The sequence below is a fragment of the Opisthocomus hoazin genome, chromosome 20, assembly GCF_030867145.1.
Source record: "Opisthocomus hoazin isolate bOpiHoa1 chromosome 20, bOpiHoa1.hap1, whole genome shotgun sequence".
NCBI classification, from domain to species: domain Eukaryota; kingdom Metazoa; phylum Chordata; class Aves; order Opisthocomiformes; family Opisthocomidae; genus Opisthocomus; species Opisthocomus hoazin.
Genome location: NC_134433.1, coordinates 16,893,524 through 16,904,139, shown reverse-complemented (window position 1 = coordinate 16,904,139; position 10,616 = coordinate 16,893,524). Strand labels below are relative to the sequence as shown.

The window sequence follows — 10,616 nt, the reverse complement described above, 5'->3', positions numbered from 1 at the left end:
CGGGCGCGGCCCATGGTCATTCGAGCGGACGCGATGGCCCCGGCCGCCGTGCCGGCCGCGCAGGGCGCCGAGCAGCGGGAGCCGGGCCCCCGCGGCAGGAGGCCGCCGGACGCCCAGCAGCGCCCCGGTAAGGGGGGGACGGGGGCCTGCGGCGGGGGCGCGGGCCGGGCTGCCGGCCGCGGGGGTGCCGGCCGCGGGGGTGCCGGCCGCGGGGGTGCCGGCTGCGGGGGTGCCACCCCGCCGCCCCGTGCCCGGGGGAGCGGGAGTCGGGGCCGCGGCGGGGCCCCCCGAGGCGCTGCCGCCGCCTCGGGCTGCGCGTCCCGCCCGGGGAGACCCCGCCTGCCCCGCCGCGCTGCCGGTACTCCCGGGCCCGGGGCCTCCGCGGCGTGCGGGGATCCGCGCCGCGGCCCGGGGAGGCCCCGCGCAGCCCGCCCCGGGGCCCGGGAGGCGGCGGCTCGCAGCGGGGCCGGGACGCGCGGTGCGCGCTGCTGCGCCGGGTCCCGGTGAGGCCGAGCGGCGGGGAGCGGCCGCCCCGTGCGGCCCCCCCGGCCCGCGGAGCAGCGAGCCCCGGGCCCGCTGAAGGTCACCTTCACACCGGGCCGCGCCGCGCCGCCGCGGGGGGGGGGGGGAGCGGCGCTCCGGGGCCCCGCGGCCTCCCCGGGCCCGGCGGGCGGCGGGGCGGAGCGGGGGGGCGGCGGGTGCGGGGGGTGCACGGGGCCCCCCGCCAGCCTCGGCGCTCGCGTGGGGCGCAGCCGGGCTCCGGCCGGCGGGAGGGGCTGGGCCGCCCGGGCGCTGGGAAGCCGGGAGCGGGCTGCACCGGGAAGGGCGGGGGCTGGGCCAGGCCTCGGCTGGACGGTTCCCGCTGGAGCCGCTCGTGTGCCGGCTCTCGCTTTAAACGGGAGCCCGAGGGGCTGGGGGCCAGGCGCAGCCCCGACCTTTGGCCCCCGACCCCTGGCCCCCGACCCCAGCGCCGGGGCGGTGGGCGCAGACCCTGCGGGGCGACCCCCGGCGCTGGGTTTTGCGGCGTGTGGTGCGTTGTACCTTCAAGACGTTACGGTGCTGAGCGCTCGTCTCGGGCTCAGCCTGTTTCTCTCGTCTTTAACAGAGAAGAAACAAGGGTGAGCGCGGCGTGGCTTGCGGCTGGCCTTCGTCCCGAGGCGCTCGTGTCCGCCGAGCGGGTGACCCGCCACTTCCTCCCTCCCCTGCCTTTCGGGTGGCGAGGCGAATTTCTGAAGTTCGCCACCTAAAGCAAAGTTCATGGGTGTTTGGTGCCGGAGCGGGCTGGACGCGGTTCAAGAGTGGGGAGCGCGGTGCTGAAAGCCTCCCCCTCCCCCTGCGCACCCGTTCTTAAAGCAGCCGTCAGGCCCGCGGTGCCAGCGGCTGGGTTAAAGAGTTACCTGTGCTGCGTAATCCCGGCCTCTCAGGGCGCAAGATGATTGCCGAGCGAGGCAGGGGGGTGGAAAAATCCTCCCTGTGCTTCAGCACTGGGTGCTTGCCCAGGCCCCTCGTGGGTCCGGGGAGGAGGGGGTGGAAGGCTCTGGTCTGGTCTGGTCGCCCGGGGCTGAGGCGGTGCCCCTGGCTGCATGGCTCCCGGGCAGGGCTGCCGTGCTGCGGGCAGCCTGGCCGCGTTGGCATCGGCCTCGCTTGCTACCAAGGAAGGTCGGCCTCCGCGCCGGGGCTGCCGGTGTGGCTGGCGGAGCACCCATCCTGGGCACCCTGCGTTCTCCGGAGGCAGCTGCTGGTACCCCTGGGTGGTGGGCAGCTCGGGCGGGCTTCTCGCCGAGGAAGTGCACCCCGCTGCTGTGCCGGCCACCCGGACTTGGGGGTCATTTCCTCTGCCTCTGAAAGGCTGCTGCTCTGTCCCTCCAAGCCAGACAAATCTGCTGGGGCCGCTCCGTCCTTCTGAGCGCAGAAACGCACAGAAACCGTGCCCAGCTGGGGTTCCTGCAATGATTTCTGATAAAGGGCGGTTACGGGGGAAGTCACCTTCCGTACCCGCCAGCACAAGATCAGGAGACAGCCACTGTGTGCAGTGTTCCTTGGATTATTTCTGTTTCTGCAGTTGTCGCTGCCTTAGATCGAGTTTCTCACGTGCAAGTTCAGCACTGCTTCTAGCTGCCATGAGATGTTTTTCAACCTTGCCTTGCCCAAAGATTTGCTTTCTCTAGCTGGGTCCCTCCATCCCTGTACTTCCAGGCCACCCGTGCCTTCAGCCGCGTCTGCTGTTGAAAAAGCAGAGAGTGCAGGTGTTACTGGAAAACCGCTGTGGAGGCAGTGGAGCTGCGCGCCCGTAACGAGGTCGGGAGACCGATGCCTGATCTCGGGATCTGCTGTCGCTCTCTGTCGCCCGGCCTTGGAGGTTCGCTGGGTTTGGGAAGGGCTGGGTTGCTGGCAGTTGTAACAGGCTTCGGGGGGAGAGTCGGAGGAGTATTGTGCAAGAGAAATCTGATCGCCGCTACAAGGTTAAGAAGAGGAAGGGAGTGTGATAACACCGCATCTGCGCGGCGCGGTGGGGGCTGGGAGCGGGGGGGGATCGTGTCCGGAGCGGTTCTGCCGGTGGGATCGCAGTCGAGCTCCCCTGGCAGCTCGCTGCTCTGCCTGAGCAGCCGCGCTCGCGGGTTTCCCAGCTGTGAAGCGTAAATAGGTAGGTGAGGAACATGCACCGAGATAAGTCCGCCTGCAGCCACAGAGCTGCCTTCGTCGTCTGTAAATGGCTGAACCCCTCTCCTGGTGCAGCTTTCCAGTGCTTGCTTCACTTTCTTGCATCGTGCTCTACTGGTTGTACCAGAAAGTTGTTATTTCTAGAAGCTTTAAAGGTCTGAAGTTCATGCGTTTTTTTGTTTGCCTTTGAGAAGTAAAACCAGTCCGCAGGGCAGCGCTCGGACAGAACGCGGAAGATGCAGACAGGAGTGTGGCTGCTGCCGTGGTGGCAGTGGCTGTCACTTTTTGGTCAGTGTTTTGCCAGCAGCAGCGTGGCTGGCTAAGGGTTGGCGTCTGGCTCTCGCCTCCCGCCGGTGCGCGGCCGAGGCAGCGGAGCTCGCACGCTCACCAGTTGAGCTGTCTGCTGCGCTCTCCCTCCTTAAGGTTGGTGAGGCTGGGGTGAACGGTTATCTGCCATTTTCTTGACAGTTCAGCATCGAGGCACTTACGTGGGTGATGAACCTTCCCTCTTTGGGTGGGGAGATCGATCTACGCTTGCAGAAGTAAGAAATAACTGCTGTGGTGCTCGCCAGCCGCTTGACCGGTCCAGAGGGAAAAATCCCACGAAGCCGGCCATGGAAGTAAGGCTCCCTACAGCCAAGTGACATGAGAGCAGTGGCACATTTTTTTTTTCAAAAAGCATTTCCTTAGTTTGCCTTTCTCTTTCCCTTTAAAGAGAAAAGCTCTGCTGCGACCCTTTGATGAAGCTGCAGGCTCAGAGGAGTCTCATGTCGTTACTGTCCAACAGCCCAAAGCTGCGGGATTGTGACTCTTGCCCTGCTTGCCTGGAGCGCCTGCGGGTCGGCTCGGCTGGCCACCAGCCCTGCTTCCCGGGGTCTCTGCTGGCTAATCTTCCACCGTCGCGCTTGGACGGGGCTGGAGATGGTGATGTGGGCACTGCCCGTGCGCAAGCCGCGCTGCGCAGCGTGCCCTGCGCGCAGGCACCGGGGCTGCGGCGCTCTGCTGTCGTCGGCGCTGAAGCCAGCGAAGCCTCCACCAGCCTGGCAGCGCGGGATGCAGGTTCGGCTGGGCTGAGGGTGGGCTCTGGTGCCCGCTCGGTGGGACGGGGTGCTCCGTGTCCCTGGCAGAGGGGTTTCTGCGGCACCGGAGGGTTCACCAGCAGCACGCTGCTGCGGAGCGCCGGGAGCAGCCACCCCGGCCGTGTGCCTGCGTGCGGGCAGCGGGCCGATCGCACGGCCGTGCCGCAGGACGGCGGCAGCAGCTGCTGAGGACATCGCAGCCATCGGATCTCCTCTGCAAACCCTACCCAGAGCTCCCTGCCGACACCTCTGCGGGTCTGGGGGCTCTCGGGCACTTTACGATCTGTGCAGGGCTCTCGGGACCAGCAAAGTTGGTCTTCCCAGGCTTGTGCTGCGCGGCGTTTTCTCCAGAGCTGCCGTGGTTGTGGTGACGGGCGTTGGTGGTAGCGCGGGGGGAAGCTGGAGTCTCCCTGCGAGGCCGTGGAGCTGGCGCTGCTGCCTCGCAGCGTGGCTGCCTCTGTCTGCCAGGCTGGTGTTCTGCTGGGCCCGCGGCACGCAGAGGCTGCCGGGTGGTTCGCTCTGGGGCTCTCGCTGTCTCAGGAGCTTTCTGGAGCTGAGGTGTGCGCCAGAATAAAGTAAAGGTGCTTGGAGAATTACCGGCTGGTTCTCGGTATGTGTCTGAAATGCAGTTCCTTCATCTGTCTCTCTTGAAATTTGAGAAACATGCTCTTACTAGCATAGTTGAGGTTTTTGTTGGTGCTGATCTTTGCACTTTGCCTTAGGTCCTACTCTTTGCTCCCGATTTCTGTGGTGTTTGAATTGCACGTTGTTGTAGCAGGGGCACCCAGCCAACTAGTTTCAGGACTAGGTTTCTAAAGTTTTGGCCAGATAGAAAGTTTACAAACGGGTTTAAATGTAATTCCCAGGTGTGGAGAGCCCAGCGTGGGTAACTCAGGGTGCCAGATGCAAAGCACGAGGCATTTGGGTGCCTGAGCCAGCGGCTGTGGGACCCCGTGAGCGCCCCGGGGCACGGCTGCAATGCAAATGTCTCCCTATCAATAGGAACACGGAAAAGCCACAGACTTCTAAGCAGGCTGGAATGTGGCTTGAGTTGTTTAGGTCTATCCAGCCAGGTTTTACTGCGGGTGCACAAGAGCTGGGAATGAAGAATCTCCCCACTTGCCGGCCATGGATTGTTGGTGCCGCGGGACAGACGTCCAGCGAGGCTGGGCCCTTGCCGAGAGCCGCACGCTGCAGCCCCGCCGCGCTCTCCGGGCGGGTCAGTCCCCGGCGTCGTAAAGCCGCTGAAAAATAAATGCAGTGCTTATAGCTCTCCCCGCAGATGGGTTATAACCACTTTGTGTTTGAGGACGGCAGCAGAGCAGCCCTGACCCTTCGCTGTGGGCGCTTGTTAAGTGGAGTGCTTGCTGCACCTGAAGTGCTGCGGGTTCCTGGGCGGCTGGGGTTCCCGCTGCCTCCCACCTCCCCGCCGGGACGTCCTGCGGAAACGCTTCCACGAGGGCCATCTCTGGAGCGAGCGCCTGCTCAGTCAATTTATTTACATTAATTAAACTGTTTATTTTGCTTAATTTATTATTTGGCTAAAATTTAATTTGTGTTTTTTATACTGACACCAGCCTTCCCGTGTTAAAGCTAGCACGTGCCACACTGCTCTGCGCTCGCTGTGGCTTGACTTGGAGGAAGGCTGCTCGGTTCCGTGAGCCCTCCTGCCCGCGAACTTCTCCAGGAGGAGACTTCACCTCCTTCCAGAGGTCTCTTGGTAAGGAGGAAGAGTTGAAGGGGTCAGTACATCTAAACTCCTTCAAAAATATCAGCAAAACGTGAGTTACTGGTGCTGATGTGATCTGAAGGCTGGCGCTGGCTCCTGAGCCGAGCGGTGCCGTGTCTCGGGGCTCTCGGGCCGGTGGCCCTGCGCCGGAGGAGCAGCCGTGGGGCTGCCGCGGGCTCCGTGCGTACTGAGGCAGGAGCTCGGGCGGTTTGCGGTGGGAGAGACGGCTCTTCTGATTCCTTCTGCCCTTTAGAATGCAGCAGAAGCTAGCCAGGGTTCTCTGCGCAGAGCTTTGCTCTGTTTTCCAGCCAGCGTCTGCCTGTCTCCTGGCAGGGGGCTTGCTGGCGCGGGGGCTCCGGGGCTGCTCCTGGCCTTCCAGGGCCCGCTCTGGAGAAGGGATTGTCCTTCCTCTGCGTGCGTCGTGTTGGCCTTGAGCAGGTGGTGACGTGAGCTCTGTGGTCTTGGCTTGCTTCTAGTCTTGAGATTGTTGTGCTAGGGATGTGGCACCTATTTTGCTTCTGCTCAGCCCAGAGCTGGGCCCGTTGCTGTGTGCGAAGCCGTGCCGAGCGCTGGGGCTGCCTGAGGAAGCCTCTGCCGAGGCTGGGGCTGCGCGGCGTGGGGGTGCTCAGCTGTGCTGACCGGGCACGAAGGCTGGCCCAGGCGGGTCGCTTCAGGCTGCATCGCGTGTTGGAAAGATCTGGCTCTTCGCATGTGTCCCGGGACACCAGGACCACTGCAGAGACCCGAGTACCGCTGAGCGGCGTGTGTGTCGGCGTGGGACGTCTGCCGGCGTGCAGGGGCCGCGGTGCCTGGCTGGGGCCGCCGGGGAAGGTGAGGGGCCATGGCACGGCCTCGCTGGAGGCACGCTGCGGCCTCCCCGGGGCTCGCAGAGATCTCCAGCTCTGCAATCCCTGCTTCGCTTGCCGGGATTTCTTAAATTAGCACGGAGAGAGGAGTGGTGCTGGGGGGCTGCGTGTGTGCTGGTGTGGTTTGTGTTTGGTGTGGCGGAGCAGGGCGAGAGGGCAGAGGATTCGTCTGGAAGCTGCTTACTGGTTCACTGCCCGCTGTTTTGTGCTCGCCTGCTCAGTATGGATGGCTGTGCCTGGGCCCGGGCGTGCCATAGTAACTGCCCTCGCCTTGTAATTCAGTGCAGCCCCCTTGCTTAGCGGCTCGGCAGCGCTGAAGCACTCTAGAACTCGTCCCATGCTGCACCGGTGCAGCGCTCGAGATCGGGCTATTTATAACTGGCTCTGGGCCGGGGCGAGCGGGCCGGCATCCCGCTGCCAGCGTGCCTGAAGAGCCCGCGAGACGCGCCTGGTTTCGTCCTGGAGAGGAGAGGAGAGGGGAGCTGCGGCTGCGGGGAGCTGCTTTGGGCCTTGCAGATAGGCTGGTGGTGGGAGCGCGGTGGCTGGGGAGGGGGGCGAAGGCGCGCGGTGGATGAAGGCTGCTGGGCAGCGCTGTGGGAGAACTGCTGCGAGCCCAGCGTCCCATTCTGGCGAGCACCCGGGGGTGAGCTCAGGGTGCAGGGTCAGCTGCCGGTCCTGGCCTCCTGGCACCCTGGGGCTGAGTAGGAATTTTCTCTGGAGAAGGCGGCCGACTGCATGAGAAGGCGAGCGGGTCCTGGCTGCGGAGGGCGAGGGCAGCTGCGTGGGAGCCTGCCTGGTGGGGACTGCAATATATGTGAGCAAACCAAGCTAACTTTTCTCTCCGGTACTGTGTGAGCCAGGCTGCCTGTGGGCATGGGGAACAGCCTTTTTGCAAACTGCTGCAGGCACGTCACCGACCTCATCTTCCAGACGCGCAGCTGCAACTCGCCCGATGAGAGGTCACCCCTCTTACCGAAGACTCCCCTGAGCTGCGCCGTCTGCCTGGGGGTGCCAGGAGCTGCCCCGTGTGCTGGGCCCTATCCAGACATCATCCCCAGCGAGGCAGTGACTGGAAGCCTGCAGCCGTGCACTGAACACATCCAAGACCTGTCCGAGGCCAAGGATGAAGCGGGGGCGATGGCGGTCAGTGATCAGAGCTGTCTGAGGCCGCTCCGGCAGGCAGAGGCGTCCCATGCGGTGGCTGTCCTTCCAGCCGACCTTGGGGAAGGGCCGGCGGGGCTGCTCGATCATGCTCAGTTGCTCGAGGCCTGCCAAAGCTGCGTGAAACTTGAGGACGGCGGCGTAGCCCACAGATCGTGCCGCCGGGAGGAGCACGTGGCAGCAGCTGACGGGGGGGACGTGGCCCCTGGAGCACGTCCCGCCGGCCGGGGCCGCAGCGAGGGACGAGCAGCCTTGCGTTCAGACCCAGCCTTGGCGAGTCCGGACAGCGTGCCGGAGCGCAGCGGTGCTGCTCCCTCCCCAGCGAGCCCTGGGACGCCTTCCTCCGCCGTGCCAGCACGCGTGGGGAGCAGCCCGCCGGCCCGAGGGACGGCCGTGCCGCCTTCCGCGCCCGGCCAGGACTCGGCTGAGGCTCGGGACGCGAGTGCTGGTTCTGCAGTGACGGACCCTGCTGCCTGCCCCGGCGGCAGGCCAGGCTGTGATCCTGGCTCTCGGGTGCAGGCACTGCCCTCAAAGCAGCACCAGCAGAAGAAGAGGAGGAAGAAAAAGAAGCTCGCGCTTGGAGGTGCTCAGCGGCATGGCACTGTGCCGTGCTTCGTGTAGCCGAAATGCCGTGTGCCTGTAACGGGGTGGGTGGCTGCGTGGGCCCGTGGGACGGGGCAGGGCGGGGGAGAGGGGCGGCGAGGTGACCTGCGAGCTTCCCGGCAGAGGTGGCGAGATATCCCACCCGGGCGGCGTGCCGCAGAGGGACCTGTCTGCACCTTGTCCACCTTAGCGAAACACAAGGAGGGTTTGCTTGTTTTAATTCGTAAGGCAAATCCTTCCCTTGCTTGCGACTGCGAGCGTGGCCCCGGAGCAGGGAGCGGTCATGCCAGGGCCGGCCTGCGGCAGTGCCGCCGGGAGCGCGGGGCGGCCAGGGGCTGCAGCAGCGTTTGCTCGCAGCCGTGGGCTCCCCTCGCCCGCGGGCGGGTGGGACGGGCCGCGCGACCTGCGGGATGGAGCAGCGCGGCGGAGCGCAGGACGGGGTGCGCCTTGTCCTCTCCTGCGTCGCCCCGTGCGTCTTCCCAGCGCTGTGGGGATGGCGGGCCCCGGCCGGTCGCTGCGGCGTGGGAGGGCAGCAGCCGCCCGGCCACAGCTTCCCTTCCTCCTCTCCCTCTTCTCCACAGCACGGCTGGAGCCTGCGCCCGTCGCTCAGTGTGGCACCAGATGGAGACTGAGTGCCTTTTGTCCTCACCGGGACCTCTAGGGCATGAGAAACTCAGATCATTATTTTCTGATTTTGCCTTTATCGCTGTATTTTGTTGGTGTCCAGTCGCTGTGCAGGGACTGGGTTTTGGTCTCCAATGCTGTCTGTGGTGCACCCGGTGACCCGAGGGGATGTGGGGTGAGAGGGACCCGGGCTGGGCGCTTGGGTCCTGGTTAGCACCTCGCTTGCTTCCCACGTGCCCGGCGGCGGGTGCTGGGGCTGCGGGCACGGCTGGTTCGGAGACTGTGCAGAACGTGTCTGACGCTGCTCAGAGCTCGAAGTACCTGCGAGGAGGGAAAGGCAGAGTCTGGGCCCTCACAGGGACACTGGAGCTGATAATAAGAAATGCTCTTCTGAACCCAGTGATGAAAAAGGTGGGGTTTTAGTTCTTGGTTTTGTGCCTCTGATAATCTCCACTGTTACTAAATGTAGGGAAGGAAACTCCTTGTCTGCAGAGCAGCCCCTGCAGACTGGGCTAACTCACAGCGCCACAACGTTGCCGTCTTTTTGACCTGATAATCGAAGAAAAGGATTCGCGACGGACTTTGGCGTAGAAGATTTGTGTGAACGTTTATTAGCTGTGAACCGACACGCGCCGTGATCCGTGCCGTCTGTCACTGTCTGCAGGCAGCAGTGTTGGGGTTCAGGTGTGCTCCCTGTCTCAGGGCCGGGTTGGCCAGGTGCCCGCCGTGAATGGGAAGCGTGGTTAGGACGGGGCCTGTCACCCCGGCGTGTGTGCTGGCTGTGCCGGGGCGGAGGGGAAGCCCAGTCCCCACGCCGGTTCCCTCTGCCAGGCGCGGGCCGCAGCCGGGCGAGCGTGGCGTGGGTCGACTCCTGCGGTGCGCGTGCTGCCGCCGCGTCGGAGTCGTGCCTTGCCTGTTCTCCGGGCGCTCCAGTCCGGGCTGTGCTCAGGGCTGGCTCGCGCTGTGCTCCGGGGCAGCGGGGAGCACGGCGTGCTGGAGCTCGGCTGCCAGCCGGCACGGGCTGCAGCTCAGTGGCCGCGCCTGCGGGCACCGACCGAGGGCCGAGAGGAGGACGGTCCTGGCTGGGATGCTGGCACGTCCCTTGGGATGACGGGTCAGGCTGGAGGTCACGGCCTTCGGTTGAGACCGCAAACGGCGTCTGGAGGCCGAGGCTGCCGGGAGGGATCTCCTGCTCCGTCCCCAGCCACGCGAGCCGGGCGCGGAGCGGGATGGCTTCCCCGTGACTCAGCTGCCCGGCGCGAAGCTGTCCGGCGTGCATCGCACAGCACGTTCTGCGGGCGGGAGCTGGCAGCTGAGCGCAGGGGCTGGGCGCTTGGGGCTGGAGCTGAGCGCGAGCAACGGGAGAGAGGTCTCTGCAGGTGCCTTTCAGTGTCCCTGTTGCTCTTCCTGCCACTCTGAGCATGCCGAAATCAGCTCCCCCTGCCCCCCCCCCGCTCTCCCGGCTGGCGCTGGCACAGCCGCTCGGCGGCGGGCAGTGGGAGCCGGTGACCCACGCCAAGGCAAGCAGGCGAAGCTCTGCATCTCGCGGGCAGAGGACACCAGAGCCAGCACCCAGCACGTCCTCCAGGCACGCTCGCCCGCGCTGCCATCGGCTGGGATTGAGACAAAACAGACTGTTTTTGTCAAAGCCTGCCCATCCAGGGAAAACCCCCCTGGAAAGCCTTCGCTGGCCCTAAATCGGAGCGTTAACCCGCTGCACAGCCGGTCTTTCGCAGTCCAGACTTGACTTTTCTTTCTAAACGTAAGACAGTGCTGGCTGGAGCTGGATGTTCTGGCATAAGGAGACGTGAAGGTGTCTCCTCTCCACATCTCCTCTGTCGCAAAGTGCAGAGCTGTACCAGCCCCATCCTCACTCAGATAGGGACAGAGGGG

The 10,616-nt window shown here is 65.1% G+C and overlaps 1 protein-coding gene across 2 annotated transcripts in view; it reads left to right on the top strand.

Moving 5' to 3' along the window:
• Window positions 1-10,616, top strand: part of CLUH (CLUH binding protein of NUMT mRNA) — a 38,944-nt gene continuing 28,328 nt past the window's right edge. The window contains exon 1 of one of the 2 annotated variants that reach the window (XM_075440525.1): window positions 1-127. In XM_075440525.1, coding sequence (XP_075296640.1) covers window positions 13-127 — 115 coding nt within the window. In that variant the 5' untranslated portion in view covers window positions 1-12. Of the gene's footprint in view, window positions 128-6,924; window positions 8,080-10,616 lie in introns of those variants that run through there. The other variant, XM_075440524.1, reaches the window with a different exon arrangement.